Source organism: Lytechinus pictus, chromosome 3 (assembly GCF_037042905.1).
Source record: "Lytechinus pictus isolate F3 Inbred chromosome 3, Lp3.0, whole genome shotgun sequence".
Taxonomy (NCBI): domain Eukaryota; kingdom Metazoa; phylum Echinodermata; class Echinoidea; order Temnopleuroida; family Toxopneustidae; genus Lytechinus; species Lytechinus pictus.
The window spans coordinates 43,761,017-43,778,752 of NC_087247.1; the positions used below are offsets into that span (position 1 = coordinate 43,761,017).

The 17,736-nt window shown below is 35.6% G+C and overlaps 1 protein-coding gene across 1 annotated transcript in view; it reads left to right on the top strand.

Moving 5' to 3' along the window:
* LOC129257174 (uncharacterized) overlaps positions 1-17,736 on the top strand; it is a 74,266-nt gene that overhangs the window by 21,641 nt on the left and 34,889 nt on the right. Inside the window, exons 10-21 of the mRNA XM_054895443.2 lie at positions 126-345; positions 7,870-8,313; positions 8,991-9,416; positions 9,652-10,071; positions 11,015-11,461; positions 11,586-12,014; positions 12,216-12,644; positions 13,478-13,900; positions 15,110-15,120; positions 15,523-15,576; positions 16,457-16,504; positions 17,055-17,108. Coding sequence (XP_054751418.2) covers positions 126-345; positions 7,870-8,313; positions 8,991-9,416; positions 9,652-10,071; positions 11,015-11,461; positions 11,586-12,014; positions 12,216-12,644; positions 13,478-13,900; positions 15,110-15,120; positions 15,523-15,576; positions 16,457-16,504; positions 17,055-17,108 — 3,405 coding nt within the window. The remainder of the gene's footprint in view (positions 1-125; positions 346-7,869; positions 8,314-8,990; positions 9,417-9,651; positions 10,072-11,014; positions 11,462-11,585; positions 12,015-12,215; positions 12,645-13,477; positions 13,901-15,109; positions 15,121-15,522; positions 15,577-16,456; positions 16,505-17,054; positions 17,109-17,736) is intronic.

Below are 17,736 nucleotides of genomic sequence, written 5' to 3' on the forward strand. Positions count from 1 at the left end.
AAAAAATATTTCTATCCACTCGTCCATCCACCTTTCCATCCATCTTTCCATTCCTTATCATACATCCTATGTTTTTCTATCCTTTGTTCTGTCTTTCCTCCTCCCTTTCTGCTTTCCAACTGCAGGTGCTCACTAAAGAACAGCAAGACAAGACAATGCGTGTCACTGAAGACATGCTTTATGCCAGTGTAGATTTTGACCTTAACATGAGTGGATTGACATGCAACCAGGTCCAATATATTTGTGTGGAATTTAGAAAAGGGGGATTCCCCACTACCAATTTCAACTTTATCCCTGTACCTGACCCCAGTATTCTAGTCAGTTGTTCCCCTGCAGATTGTGAAGGTTTGTTTTCATAGAATTCACTGGGAACTTCTTCTTTAGAGGTAAAATTAACGGAGATCAGGGGAAATGTTTGGTATTTAATCAAAGGATATATTTTTTCTTGTTATATTGCTCCCAGTCAGAAACTGGGATTAATTTGAATCTGATCATTGAAAATTGAAATCTATTCAGAAACTCCTCATGATAATAATATTGATAACAATAATGATTGGAATTACAGAATGCACACACCCGTCTGATAAGACACCCCTGGCACTCATTTCACTAATGAGTAGTGAATCACATTCTTCCTTAATAATTATACAGGAGAGCAAGTATTTCATAGCTTTTTTTTCCTGACAAATATATTTTACACTTGGTTGAACTGAAGTACTTCAGTAACCTTTTGAATTTCCTTTTGAATATCACTGACGAAAAGCTTAATGAACAATTTAGATGTTATATATTTTCAATAGCATAAATAATTGGATTGGTTCAATTCCTGGATGGTCAAGTTATTATATATTAATAATATTTTGATTTTCTTTGCTTTTTATATTTTGTTTCATACAATGCTATTTTGATAATTTGTTTACATTCTGTAAATGTTTGTTATGATTTGATTTTAGTATTTGTTATTTTTCTGTTCAACTTTCTTTTCTTTTCCATGTTTACTCATTCCTCAGTTGATATTCAATGCATTCTTTATCATGATTCATGTTAATGTTTTATGTCTAAATTGTATCTTATTCACCATTTATGAAACTCTATTGCCATTGTTGGGTATATTTTGCTGGTGGCCAAGTTTTTATTATGGGTGTTTTCACCTTCTTTTCATGTGTTTTTTCTCACTTGTTACTAATTTCCATTTTATATCATGTTTGTCAATTTGATGAAACTCTATTGATTTCTCATATTAATTGTTCATGTGTCATTATTTCTTGTTCGCTATGTTGATATGATGTTTCTTTTCAACATTTCTCTTCTGCCATTTCATGATACATTCGATCATTGTTGTGTGTATTGAGTACTTTCATTGTATGATTACAACTGTTTTGAGATATTGTTTATTTTTTGAAGGCTTGCGCACTCAGCAGGTTTCCAGAAATGCATTGCAAAGAAGCGATCGGTTTCGAATTCAATTTAGGTAAGTTTACCAATTATCTTTAACATTTTTTCAGAGTTTGAAAATTAATATTAAGGATTTCCTATTCAAGAAATATGTTTCTGGCATTTCCTAAATTTCTTGAATATATTATGATGCAAAGGAAAGATTTCTTTTTTAAATATACATATAGTGTTGCCCTAGTGTTAAGCAATTCAAGAGATAGCATTGTCTTATAAGTCAGTCTTTCTATGGTGTTATCATCAATATGATAGCAATATTAAAACATGAAATTTTGGTACAACTCTTGGGAGTTGGGTGGGTAGGGGGCATTAAGAATGGCATGCAATGACATGCAATCTATTAATCAATGAAACATAAGTTGATTTTGAAAAAAAGGAAATATATAATCCTCACTAAGCATTGATTACCGAATGTATGTTAATGTGATAGGAATTATCTCCCCATCATGATTTTTTTTTAATTTGAAAGTTTGTGAAGTTTTTAAAATAGAAATGAAAACGCAGAAAAACACAGGTTATCTTCAACATTGATTTTCAAAGTACATGCTAATGCGCTGTGTCAGAGGTGCAAGTAAGGTGTTAAAGGAAAGCTGAGGAATTGCCCAATTATATTCAAATTTAAATCTGTGGATATTGACCCTCAAAATTCTGTTTGTTTTTGTTGATGCATGTATAGTTCACATCTGTGAGAAGTCATCAAATGCAATTGACCGAGGGTCAGAGTGTATGGGGAATTAGATATGCTTGTCATTGACAAACTGATATCATCTTTGTCATTTATGAAATTCAAATTATGACAGTGCATATCTCAGGGAAATTGAAAAGCTAGATATGGGGTTGTCGATTCAGGTCAGAGGTAAAAGAAATCATCATGGGAATGAAGTATGAGGCAGATGAAAGAACTAATTTGATTAAAATGTTAGTGTTGGTTACTTGATATTACAGATGTTGTCAAGGCAATACCAATACAATTAATGCATACATTGTACAGGGAGGGATCATTTGATCCTATAATCTTATTCGGACTAAAAAATGATAAATGAAATTTTCAGCTTCAAAACGATACCCATTATTTCAAAAATACAATGCCTACTCTTGCACAATGTTCTCTCAAGCCCATATTCTGAACTTGGGTTTAAATTAAACCCTGGTTAAAAAAAACCAGTACACATTCTCATTAACTCACATGACACCCAAATTGTTCATAATTGTCTGGGAATGATAACTGAAGTGTTTGGGGGTATTTTTCCTCATTATGAAAGCAAAAGGAAACCAAATTGTAAACATTAGAAATATAGAATATGAACAAATCTTTTGAATTTTTGGCTCCCCATAATTTTAGCACAAAGTTAAACCTGACTTCAGAATACAGGCCTTTGTCTCTAAATTTCCTCCTATCATTGACACAAGTAGGCCTAATCTACTACAGCTTTTAAGTTCTATTCCCACTTTTTGATGCCCCATCAACTTGGTTAGATCCCTATCTAGCTTCCAATAATTCCTTTTGAGGCTGTTGTGTCTAGAAGCATGGTAAAAGTATCAGGATGTTGCTTTTAAGAAAACTTGATTTCAAGTTTGCAAAGTAACAAGATGTTGTTTAAATTAAGAAAATTTGGTTTCAATTATGGAGTCTTTTCAATCACTGTGTTTCAAGAGGTATTGAGCATAGGTGTTAATGGGTGGATTAGAACTCTAAAGAACTTTGTATGAACAGATTATGCAATTCTTCTTAAGTTGGTACAAAAATAAAGGACATCCTGTTTTTTGGAAATTCAATCAAAGTTTTAAAGTTAGGTGATCAAAGTAAGACAAGTTATTTTTTAAGTATGTAACAGTTAATAAATCTAAAGAACACCACAATAGACTAAATAAAAGCTGTTCAGAATAACCTTTAGATGCTTGTGACAAATGTGTAACCTTAAACACCATGAAATTGTATATTGTCCTTTTTGGGTTAGTGTGTTTGCAATAACTGAAAACTTTGGTAGATTTCTGTCTTAAGATTAGCTGAAGTAATGAAAGGGCACAGTTACAATTTTAACTTTGGCAAAGTTTTAAATATATTTCAATGTAGCTATTAAAAGTTTTATAAAGTAAATTAGCTGATACTAGTTAATAAGACCTGTAGAATTTGGAAGGTATCAATTTCATCTTCTAATAAATAGAGTCAAGATTCAACAATTCTAAACAAGAGATGATTTTTAGAGTGGCCCCTTAATATCATTATGAAAAATTTGCTTTAATTTTCACTTTTCAGAACACCTTCCCACAGATTGTAATTCAATGAGGATTTGTTTTCAGATATTTGATCATATTTTGTTACTATTTTAATCTTCCTGTGGATATTACAGTCGGCTACTTTTAGTGTTACTTTTAAAATACATCCCATTTATACCTCCTTTTTAGGTATAAGAATAAGCTGTACATGTATTTTGGAATATAAAATAGTTAACCAACCTACAAAAAACTTTTCTTTGTTATTTTTATCTGATTTTGTTCTTACTGCTTAGTCTCATTTGATATAAATTATTTCTCAAGATTTTTTGACAATATTCATTTGGTCAGAATCAGAATACATATTTTGGACAAGATCAGAAGAAGTAATTTGCATTGCATTTGACAATGTTATTATGATACAAATAATTTTCAGTTGTCAATATTTTATGAACATTAAATCACCCTAGAAAGGAAATTTAGTAAGGTCTAATTAGGGAGGCAAAACAAATGATTTATATTATACATGCCACAAAACCACTTACAAAAAGTCACATTGTTTTCAGTTAAATCTCAAAGTATTTTATTATTCCACCACTATGACCCTTACAAGAGGGTATAAGAGCTTACAATTTTAGAAAATGTATTACCCCCCAAGAAAAAAAGAAAAGTAAATACTCTCCTATTTGAGACAAGGATTGCCATATTATCATCCTCGTGAAGGTCTCATCCCCTTTTTATCTTCAATTTATGATATATCCATTTATTTCTTTAGATTCGTCATTAAAATGATATCTGCAAAAACATGATCATAAGAAACCATCAAATTCGTGATAAATATGTAAGAACTGCAGCTAGGCTGATCTTACAAACTATTCATCAGATGTAGTATTGGATAAAAACAAGGGTAATCTTAGGGTTCTTGCACAATAAGAATTGTGTTTATGCTGCTTCTATTTCGGTATTACTTGGGTATTGTTATGTTTTGTACTTACAGTGTTTACTTTTTGTTTCAGATCCTATGGAGAGTATGCTTAGCACGAAGGACATCAAGTACTATAGGTCAACCCTCCCTGTAAAGAACTTTGAAAACACTTTTTTTTATGTTATAAAATATGTGAAAGCTGTGGAAGAGCTGGAGGAAACTTCAACTTTTAAAGTGACCTACCATTGACAAATCATGGGGAAATAAGGGAATTAAGTCTTTCACTCGGCTTACTTTCACTTTATAATGATAGTCTGTTTCAAGTTTGGGTCGATGAGAAAACAGCTTACCGTATGATATGAAGAGCAATTATAAGGCCTGCTTCTAGACTGCATGCCTGGGGTGTTATGTAATAGACGCCGGTATGTCTGGGAGGTTGTAATAGGAGAGCGATAGGTAGAGACTAACCAACCAGAGGTAAACTGCATGTTTCCACATTGAAACATGTTTTTACAAAGGATATTTGTTTTGTTTTAGCAATCCAGAGACCTGCTAAGTGTCTAGGAACTGGGATTGTTGGAAACTGCGACAACCCGAAGTAAATACGATAACTAGTTCGGTCAAATTTGTGCTGTCCAAACTTTATTGCATTAGACTGACGGATGACCCTCATGACGGATGGATTATATTATGCATGTCAATTGGCCTTTTGCAAATGTCATATTGATTCAACTTTCCCATGATTTTTCAATGAAAGGCCGCTTTAATATGGTTGTTAATGATCCTGTAGAGCATATCATAAAATGATAGGTTACCTCACTGTGGGGACACTACATGCTATCCCAATTAGGAAATTCTTCAGCTTACAGACGTAATCAAAGCCAGATGGTACATGTACACACCCTGTTTGTAAAATATTTGATCAAATTTTATAAAAGGGGTAAAGTTGGATTCAAGAGGGGTGAGGTGGGGGATTATGATAGACAGACAATTAGATAAAGTGGATGGCCGGGGTGGTTGTATTAAGGGGTTGGGGTGTGATTCATAAAATTGATGAAAAGGAAGTGAATTCTGTCATTAGATTCTTGCACATATTAATCTATTTTGTAAGAGTGCAGAATATATTTACGCTAGGTGGAGAGAGAGTATTGATTATTGATTAAGTTATGAAATGTCATAATAATTTGATAAGTTAGAGAACTGTTTACTCCTTCCTTCAGAATTGAAATGACTAATTATTACCCTTATGAATAAGTGATTAAATGATGTAAGTTTATGTGAGAGGAGGCATCTTAAAATGCTCAGGTGGTAGGGAAATGATTTCGGGATCCAGCAATGTTTGGTTGAAATCAAGTCCATGTAGTCTAATAGTCAAGGAAAAAAAACCCTTACAAGAATCCATGTTTCATTAACAGTCTGATGGAATGACCAGACATACATCTTGGAGAAGAACTGTTGACAATTTGATAGATAACAAAGTGTATTGGTACTGGCAAGAAGAAATTCCTCAAAAAGCTGTGAGCACTGGAAATAGTAGCCTAGCCCAGCGAGGGTAATATAGAAGCACCCTCAGCACTTATTAAGGTGGATATGTGCCCAATAGAAATACCCCATATAATTATTTTTTGGTTATTATATATTCATTACTATATCTTATTAGGATTCAAATTTGAGGGTCACTGTATTGTGATTTAATCACCTCTTTCATCCTGCATTCATCTCTTAAAATCATTTGACCCCAAATCTAAGCTGGATCTGTGCCTGTCTTACAAATAATTGCAATAGAGTAATATCATACTCAAATTGTGACCAGCTACCCCAAAACCAGAACAATTAGTTGCTCAAAAGGAGTGCTGAGATTTTTTATTGAGCTTGATAAAGCACTTCTTACGTTTTAAAATAATAATTTACTTGTCAAAATTTATCAAAAATAACCCTAACAAATACTTGGAATTGAATGCTGAGAAAATGCAACAAAAGCTTTAAAAAATTAGGAGAAACCAAGGTTTGAAATGTGGGGTTCACTCAAACATGTGTGGAGCGTTGTGGCCCAGTGGATTAGTCTCCGGACTTTGAAACAGAGGGTCGTGGGTTCGAATCTCAGCCATGGCGTAATTTCCTTCGGCAAGAAATTTATCCACATTGTGCTGCACTCAACCCAGGTGAGGTGAATGGGTACCTGGCAGGAATTTATTCCTTGAAATGCGTGTGCGCTGTAATCTTAGTAATTACGGCTGCCAAGCTACAGCTTGGGTAACAATATCCAAGTCCTTTGGAAGGGCATAGAGACATTATTCATAATTGTGATATGCGCTATACAAGAACTGTATATTATTATTATTAAACGTGATATGCACACTGCAATCTTGATGAAACATAGCATTCCGAAAAATGATGTTAAATATTCTTTTATCTTTTATTTTATTCAATTTTGCAACTTCAAATTTTTACAGTATGATGAAAAAGAATTGCCCTTTCAGATAAGGCAATTTATGATTATTTAGTGTTTGAAGACCATATTACTGTTTTGGCTTTTTACAGAGAACTTTCCCAGAGACCTATTTTGGGGTGACTGGTCACAACTCTGATTGATCTGAAATTAGTGTAGTTAAGAGATTGAAATTTTGACTCAAAGTTTGAGTTTGATCTTAATTCATCGCAATTCTTAAGACTTGGCCTTGAATCAATGATTTTTCAGCATGAGTTAGTATGTAAGTCAGTATATCAAATAAATTAATATTTGTTGACAAATATTGACGTGCAAAGTTTGATCATTATTTATGTAATATGTGTTATCTATTGTTTCTGTTCATGCTCCCAATTTATTTGTTTCTTTATGTGTTTCATATCTCCTTTTCTCCTTTTCATCATTGTGAGAGAGAATGTGAAGTATATGTTTATTGTGAGAAGTGTAATACCAGTTCAACTGATTGCAACTCTTTACTCAATCACTTAAACACATGTCCAAAAATACAACACTACAATGTACACACTGATCATTTTTAAAAACAATTATAGATGCATCAATCATATTGTTTGTTGAAAATATATATTTATGAAAATGCAAAGTATATATTTTCTTAGGACTTGAAAGCTTGTTAAGTCAGTTATTTTGAATGTAAACAAGTCATAAGAAAATGAATTATGGAGCATTCTCTGTCATAGGTGTTAACACCTTTCCAGTGATACAACAATATGTTTGGACATACCTCTGAAGACTCTAGAACTGTTTCTGATTCTGAAAGTAATAATTTGGCCATCTTTTTCAACCCTTACAGGAGTATTTGCTGAGGAACTTCAGTGGACAGTGGAACCAGTTGAGCCTGTCTTCCCAGACGAAGCGAGCTCTGTCAGCATTGACAGTACAGTACTCTTCCGCGATGGCAACCGGGAGCTAGTCGGCAGTGGCCTGTGGCGCCAGGGTCTCTTTGGTAGCAGGAACAGGGATGGTAGTGGGGAGCGATTCGACTACCAGAGCCAGACACTTGATAGACCCCAACAAGGTACCACCCTCATAGCAGATAGCCCTCTTGAAATCCAGGACGCTATCACCGACTTCCAGATGGGAACAATTGGATGCAATGACTTTAACTACCTCTGTCTAGAATTCACTGGAGGAGATAACCCAAACCCTGATTTCTTCTTCCGAGTGGTGGGTGCCGTTGACAATAGTGCCAGAGCCAACACCCTTGTCACCTGTAAAGAGCAAGAATGTCTCTCAAGTAAGTTTTAAAAAATATCAGAGCAATTTGTCTTTAGCTTGGAATTGTCTTTGTTAAAGAGGCTGTCTTCTTTCATAATATTTCTGGGAATTTATATGCAGGCTTCATTCATAATTCATTTTTTTAAAATCATGAATACCATTTCCTTATTTTGCAAAGTGAGGGATAATAGAAATCAAAAGAGATAAGAAGAAAATAAAAATATGTAGCATGCTAATTGACTGTATTCTGTCAGCCTGTGTCATCTGATGCACATACATTAAGGTGGATTTATTATGGCTCTTTTTCCATAATATAGTGAGTTTACATAGATTTATGTCAAATAATTTATGAAATGTTATTTCATGTTACTTGTTATACCTGTGGATGATATTTAATTTGCACTTCCCATTAAATTGATGTAAAGAATCACTGGCTCTACATGAATGTGTATAACCAATGTTTTCCAGATATTTTTTGTAGTACAATTATTGTCAATTCTTTGCAATTCATATTACTTTAAACACAAATGTGTTCACTGTTATCATATCATGTGCAAGATGAATATGTGTCATTTGTTCTCAAAATGACAATTCGATAGTATTTAGTCTGTGTTAAATCAACTTGAACATCATTGTCTAATGACAAAATTCTGTGTAATCATACTTTTTCTTTCATGGTTTCTCCTTCGTTTACAGGGGCCATTTTTACAGACTTGGAAGCTGATCTTGGAAACCAGATCATCTATGAAAATAAGAGGAATCCTCTTAGTGTTGACCTCTCTGGTATCACCCATGACGATTCCACCAATGTCCGAGGAGACCAGCTGTGGAAGGTTGGTGTCTATGGCAGCAGGAGAGCAGATGGCTCTGGTCCTAAGGCTGGCCTCAACGAGCAAATCCTGGATCCCTCTGAAGCAGGCACTACTCTGTTGGATGACCAGAACCTTGACATGAACAGCGTCACCTTTGACTTTGACATGACTGGCATTCGCTGTGAGGATGCTGAATGGGTCTGCTTTGATCTTGACAAGAACAACAGGGCTAGTGTTAACTACTTATTCGAGGCTCGCCCAGATGAATCGGTAATCACTGAGTGTATTGACATGAGGGACCGTTGCAAAGGTGAGTGGAATCTCTCGTGTTGTTTGTCTAAAGATCAAGCCATTCATGGTCCTTTTTTTATGATGTATCTAAATGTTATCATAATATAGTATGCTTGAACTCTTGGAGAAATGAATACAATTTAATGAACCACAGTAAAATTATTTTCTATGTGGGTCTAGCGAAAGAAGAATATAAATGATTGATCATTGTTTTTTTTACTGTAACAAATGTTTAATTTCTGTATTCCTAATAGGTGTCACTGCTATTGATATTGACTGGAATTATGAAATTGGCGATGCTCCATTTGGTCAGCCATCTCCTCTTACCCTCGACACCAACATCAACTTTGACCCAGAGAGTCCAGATGTCAATGGTCAAGGCTTATGGCAGCTTGGCGTATTCGCCGCTACCCGTCCAAATGGTGATGGCCCTCGTAGGGACGAAATTTCCCAGACCCTAGACCCCTTCAATGAAGCTCGACCTCTCGAAGAAGGTGGACCTCTTGAATTTGACAACATTGTTACCAACTTCCCAATCGACGAACTTGGCTGTGATGACTACCGTTTCTTATGTGTGGAATTCAAGCAAGGTGTCAACCCTGCCCCAGGCTTCAAATTCGAGACCCAAGCTGGAACTGATTCAATCATATCTTGCAGGGAGCAACCATGTAGAGGTAACGTCTAGAGAGAGTGAAGATACTTCAACCTCTCTATTACTCTCACTCTCAATCTTAACACTATCATATTTGTCACCATCATCACACTTGTCATTTCTGTGTACCATCATCATAGCATGACTATCAATCTCTCACCCTTTTGAGTACTTGGCCACCAGCATAGTTTGCCCTGAGGCAAAGATGTTGGTGAAAATATATTAATATTTTTTTTTGTAAGTAGGAACCTGCTAGGGCATATTTAATAACCCCCTTTTCCCTTACAGGTTTAGATAACTAAGGAAATCGTTAGGTAGACCAGGAAGAGGTGATAGCGATCTTACCACATGGGGAAAAACCCTGATACAGGAGCAAGATGCTGGCAGTGGAGAAACAAGAGTGGTATTTGGTCATGTTTGCTGAAAGGAATCGTATTGATTCTTTTAATATTGCATGGTCAATTTTTCCTTTCCTTCTGATCTCTCTTGTTCTCCAGCCAAGCATGAACTTGTCTCTTCAATTTCTATTGCTATACAAAAACTTTTGACAAAATGGTCTTGATCAGGCCCTCTCCTCTTTACAATCTTGCTCTTTATGCTCACTTGTCTTTCACACCTGTTAATTCTTTTAATGAATATACAAACTTAAAATTTCTATGACTTTTGTAACTCGCTAGTTTCTCTTCCAACTGCTATTGTTCCTCACTTTACCTTTCGTCTACTCTAAGCGCATGAATGACTCTCTTTCCTTTTGAGGATATTTTGGCCTTTTCTTTTGGGACAAGAATAATAGCATTGTAGTTGATTTCTCTTTACTGCATGGCTATTTAGATGGCATGGACAATACATTTTGAGGAAAAAAGGGAAACAAATTTCTTTCTTGCATGAGCTGCAAGATTTCACAGTCTGTCTGAATGTGGAATCAATTCTGCATGTGCAAATCAAATCTTTTCCTGTTACCACAGGTGTCGAGGTTGAAGATCTTACATCCACCCCCACTGATACACCCTCTGACCTGATACTCTATGAAGGCAAGGCAACCAATCCTATCCAGTATGAGTCTGTTGCAACTACAACCCCTGATTCAGGTGTGGTACGTGGTGTGGACCTGTGGACCCTCAGCCAGTGGGGTAGTGAGCGTGCCAATGGTAATGGACCCCAGAATAACTTCCAGGAGCAAGTTCTCTCTGGCTATCATGCTTCTCTTCCTGTCCTGACTGCTGGTGACACTCTAGATTTTGTGCCTCTTGCCACCAATTTCGATATGACAGGCCTGCGTTGTCCTCAGGTCAAATACATCTGTAATGAGCTCAGCAAAAACCCAGTTTCCAGACCTGACTTTGAGTTTACTGCCGTTCCTGATGAATCTGTACTCAGGAGTTGCTTTGAGGTGCCTGATGGAGCTTGCAAAGGTAAGCATCTTAAAGTCTTCTTCATCTTCAGTTTTGGTCCAATAAAAAAAAAATAACAGAACCTTATTTCCAAACTAAACTTGTTGCATCTGTGACATTTACACTGTTATGAATCTGTTTGCAGGTGTTGTTTTCACCGATCTGGATTGGGACATGACCCATGGACGCGTTTCCCCAGATAGTCCTGATGATGTGCGCTTCAATGTTGATGTCAGCACCCTGCCTGAGAGTGGTGCAGCTGATGGTGATGGTCTATGGCGTATTGGTGTGTTTGGAGCCCAGAACCCACAGGGAACAGGTCCTCGTCTTGATTACAAGCGTCAGATCTTGACCCGTAGCCAGTCCTCAACCCCAGCTGAAGGAGAAGGCATGCCCCTTGAGTTGAATCGTCTGGAGACTGAATTTGATCTGTCACAGCTTGGATGTGATTCTGAGTACCGCTGGCTCTGTCTAGAGTTCGCCAAGGGTCTACGTGCCAGCCCAGACTTTGAATTTGAGATCAATGGAGGTGGTGATGTTATCATCAGCTGTAAGGAGCAGCCCTGCCGAAGACGTAAGAGAAATATATCTGTAGAATTTCAGTCTATTCTATTCATCAATGACTTGAATCATTGAAGAAATTATTATTTTTTTTTTTTGTGATCTATACTGAATGTATACTTGTAGTTTGATGTAATTTACTTTTAATATGATTAAACAGAAATAATTGTGAGATTTTGATCCATATCTTAAAACATGATCTTATTTTCTCTAGCTGTTATGATCAATGATGTCGTAACTGATCCACTTGGTAATAATCGTGTGAATGAGGGCACCAGAAACAACCGAATCTTGTATGAAATGACAGCCATAGCTGATCCTTCTAGTGGAAAGGCCCAAGGTCAGGGACTTTGGGACGTTACAACATACGGTAGCACCTTCCCTGATGGCCGTGGTATGCGATACAACCCACAAAGTGCATATGTCTTCACCCAGTACCAGAAAGACAAATCTGCATTCCCTGGTGAGAACATCCGTTATGGAGCTGTGGACACCAACATGGATATGACAGGATTGACTTGCAACGAAGTAAGGTACTTCTGTACTGAGCTTCGCAAGGGAGAAAGACCCAGTCCAGACTTTGTATTGGTTGCCAACCCCACTGAAGATGTCTTGACTTCTTGCTTTGAGATGAACTGCGAAGGTATGATATTCTTTTCATTCAGTATCACTATCATTGTGAAAACATTGTTGCCCCCTACGTACACAATCCTTCCTGTGCCACATTATGGTGTCACTTTTGAAAGGGTTCTGCATATACACACAATTGTAATTGATTTATTGTAATCAATATTAATAATGCTGTCGATAGTATCATAGCTTTTGAGACTTTCAATTTTACATTTTAATTCGCATTTGGAAGCCGTAATTGGTTTATTGTAATCAAAATTAATAACGCTGTCGATACTATCATAGATCCTGAGACTGTCAAGTTTACATTCTATATCCAAGTTTGCATTTGGAAGGGTATTCCAAAATGAAGGTTTATTTTCTATGTTAGTTCAATAGAAAGATATATTCTTGTGTTTTGATTACCTACCAAATTCATGACTTGAAGGTATCACTGAGCCTGGCAATTATGGATTGAAATGAGCCTTTCAAAAGATAATTAAAATAATAACCTTAACTCCTATTGAAATGTACTATGGGAACTTCTGAATAGACCTGACTATTCATATGTAACTGATCTTTCTGAATAGACATCTCATCTATTCATAATACCCTGGATACTTCCAACTTCCTGTCTATTGTTTAAGTATCCTGCTGTACTTTTCTATTATTACACAACAAAGTTGTGTATTAAAGATAATATAATTAAAGGATTGAATAAAAGGACTTATTGATTTTCCCACTAGTAAGACCAGTCATGCTTGTTAATGTACCTGGTTATAGATTGTATAAATCTGGTGTAAAATGAAATTAAAGTTAAAGTCACTATAATGGTTACTTAATTATTGATTATTATTTATCATGCAGGAGTTTTGATTGATAACACCCGACTGATTCTCAACTCTGACCCTGAATTGTCTGATGGACCCAATGATCTATCATTCGACTTCACTGTGAACTCCAACCCTACTGGAGGAGATGCACGTGGTAACAACCTCTGGCGTCTTGAGACCTATACTTCCACCAATAACGATGGCTCTGGTAGGCGCGACATTCTGCGTACTCAGACACTGGATCCTGCTGATGCCAGCACTGACATGGGTGCTGGAGATACAATGACCTTCCGTAACCTAGATGCCCTTGTTGATTCTGCTGATATCAACTGCGATGAAGACTACTATATCTGTGCCAGTCTTTTCAAGCATGTTGCAGCCTCTTCAGATTTTTCAATGAGAGCCACCAGAGAGGGTGCCCTTACTGATTGTAGATTTATTCGTTGTGCCAAGGCTCGTAAGTCAAAAGCAAACGCATTGAGTTTTTTCTTTATTAGTATGTGATTTATTTTCTTTCCTTTTTACTGAAAAAGAAGAAAATGTGATTTATGAAAAAATAATCATATTGCAATTATTTCATTTGCATGTGTTGTCAACTTGACATGCTGTGAAAGGTGTGGGATATTTTAGGTATAATCATTTTTCAGCACAATCTTTTAATTGTGTGAAAGAAATAAAAAAAAAACCCAAACCAACCAAAAAGAAAAACCACTACTGCATTCCAACTTGAATCAGCATTAAATACAATTTATTACAATGTAAATTGAAGTCCAGCTTCATGGACTCCTTGTGGAATACCCTCATGAACAAGGGGGTACACTAGAATATATTCCCATTTAGAGCAGTATTGATCATGGATGATGTGTATTTATTGAGTGGGAATGGATTCAAATTTTCATTTTATTTAGAGAATCATATTCAGTGATTACCTGAAGATGATCTTTTTACCTATTTTTATTAATGGAGATTTGTTACTTTTTCTCCCTCTCTAATATGCATGAGACCTGTTGCACGAATCCTCCCCTTTTTGTCTGCCCTGTGGTTTGTGATGATGTCTGTTACCTGGATTAATATAAATCTACCTTGCATGTTTGAGAATCCCTTGTTTTGTCCTTTTTATGTTGATTTGAGGAGAATATATGTAGCTTGCATTTCAGATTCAGGGAGAGAGTAAGTATGAAAAATAAACATAAGCATTTGCCCCATTATAATAATATAAATTTGAATGAAAGGTTGCATTATATTGTAGTTGCTGTGGCATTGGATTAACTTATGCTTTCTTTAAGCATAGATATCCAAATTACCAGTTATGATTGATGCAAATTAAAGGGGCAGTTTTGGGATGCTCAATGGCTGTTCTCGTATAAATCAGTAATTCACCTCACATTTTTCTTTCATGATTACTATATGTACCATATTGTTAAACAATGCAGAATGCAATGAGCATATACAAATTTGCTTTTCTTGAGGGCAGTAGCAAGTAATATCTCATACATTAGAGTGCAGTTTATTTTACTTTGCAGCAGCGAAAGTGTAAGTGAGGTGTGTTACTGTTTTGTATGGGAGCGAGCCCTAAAACATAGGTTATTTCTAATGTGTTATATGTATTTTTCTTTTCAAATCGCCTCCTGCTTCTGAATCTATGTGCCACGATTCACCCCTCCAGCTCCACCTGCGGTAAGTAAAAAATGATTTGTGTTGTTAATTTATGTCTCAACTTTGGTGACCAAGTAGGTTTGCTAATTATCCACCTCCATTGATTCCTATTCACAATCTGAAAGAATCATGAAATTGTTTATTTTATGACTTTTATTCAATGATGTCACAATAGTGTACAGAACAAGAAACAAGATTCAAACACAAACCTTTTGAAAAGAAGAACAGAAAAAAGTAATATTTGATATTGAAGAAAAAAAAATGGTTCAGAAGATTGTTATGACAGTCATCATATATGTTAAAATGTTTTTCTTTTTTTTTTAATTACAAAATATCAGGTAATGCCAATAGATTGTGAAATCATGATTTTCTTAGGGTGAAATTGTTTATTAATCATGAATGATTATATCTCTCTGTCGTTAGGTGAAAGGTCGTCCAGGACCAAAGGGAGCCAAGGGAGAACCATTTGACATCCCAGTAAGTCTTCTCCTTTTCCATGTTTTGCTGTATTAGTCAATTTTTTTTTAAAAAGAATATTTAACAGGATACCTAGAACTGACAGATTTCCAAATGATATAGTAATTTATAGTAGTGGTTGATGTTGTTTGTGGACCCCTCCTTAAAAATTCTGAGGAAAGGAAAAATCATGTTTGCCTGGATAGTATGAGAAGAGAGGCTTGAGGTTAATAACTACTGCAAGGAAGTCATTGTAGAGACTTTGTGAGGCTCAAATCCCACTGCAGCATTCACATCCTTTGGCTGATATTTATCTATATTTGCCACTCTCTACCCAGGTGTAGTAAATGGATACCCTGTAGGAAGAAATTCCGTGAATGCTCAATCGCCTGATCAGAGTAGCCATGGTAAAACCAGGGAAATAGTATGCAGTGCTTAGAAACATTGTATTAAGCGCTACCTAAATATTGCATGTTATTATTAAATCATGGGGATGATAAGTAGAGAAAAAAAAAATTAATCTTATAATTGTTTGGGCTGACTGATAAAATCAAATGCTCATGATTATTACAGACTGAAAAAGATGTACATGTAGATGAAAAACTTGATCATTAAAGTCTGGAACTGACACAGGCAGTCAGCTAGCATTTTCACCCATACTTCAATGGAAATGCAAGTGCTACATATTTTATGTTAATTAAAATCTTTAAATAAAACCCCCTGTATACCAGGGTATCATATTTTGATGCTCTGCAGCCTCGCAGTGCTTTGGTATCCATCTGTCATATCAATGTAATTAATAGATGGCTGTATATATTAGTCTGACTGTTGTATCAGCAGAGTATCTAGCTTGAAAACAAGCTTGAGTAATCATTTTTCTCTCATCTTTTGTCTCCCACAGCCTGGTATGGTTGGACCCCCTGGAAGACCTGGATTAGCTGGACCCCCTGTAAGTTTTTCCTCACTTCTCCCGTGTGTTTCTTTGCACCATGAAAACTAGGGGAGCAATATTTGCAACAACAAAAGTGATTTTGACTGACTATTGTTATCAACTACCACAAATCCTTGCAGCTGATTGGCTGAAAGCAAATTAGTCAGTGAAAATCACTGATAACTTTTTGCATGAAACACTCCCCACACTATCCTTGTATTGCATTAAAAAATGATTCTGTAGTCAGCAGGTTGATGTTAATGTAAAATGTGCACCGACAAATCTCTAGAATTGATTGAATATATCTTAAATATTAATATAAGAGGAATTAAAACTTGCTTGAGTTGCTTCAGATACTCTTTCTTTCATTTTTTCTATTCGTTATGAGTTCTGTTAAGCTGATTTTTGACATATTTAGTAGTTTCATCAACCATGAAGGCCCCTTAGGAATTCCCAATTCAGATTAACCTTTGTAGTATGTTGCATGTGCAAATTCATTGAAATCAGAAAATAATTGCTATTTATTTAAGGAGCTCCAATTTATATATCCATTTCTGTTTTCATCCAGGGATATCATGGACGTCGTGGACCTAATGGACACTCAGGACCTGCTGGAGGACGGGTAAGAAATGCTCCTCTCTATTTGATGTAATCTTGTTTGCTTGAGGGTCAATTCCCCCCAAAAAAAAAATGTTGAAAAATTAGCAATGGGTTAGATGTGTAGCTGATTCAGATCATCAAGATGATTTACATCAATCCTGGTGTAGCTGAACCAGTCTGCCTGTACATGGGTTATATGATATGATAGTGAAATTAAGTGCCTTTTGTGGATACCATTATCCAAATGATAGGAGAATATCAATTGTATTGCATTGAAATATGCAAATAGTAGGAATGATAGAGCAGATATGAAAATGATGAATATATGAACTGCCTCTTACAGCAAGCATTTAATCTGCATATAGACCTTTTTATTAGTATGTTCAATATTTTGTTCTGAAATTCTCGTTGTAAAAATTGTCAGTGAATTTCAAAACAATTTAATATGATTGATTGATTGTTTCATGATATGAGGATCTTGTAAATAATTCTATTCTAGTTTTTCTTTTGTCTTGAAGCATAATTCATTGGTTGTTTAAATGTATGAGATTTGTTAGATAACATCAATTTCATGACAAGAGATTGAGAATATCTACTCTGGTTAAAAAACAGATGGCAGCAGAACATTTATCTTGTTTGCAACCTTACCA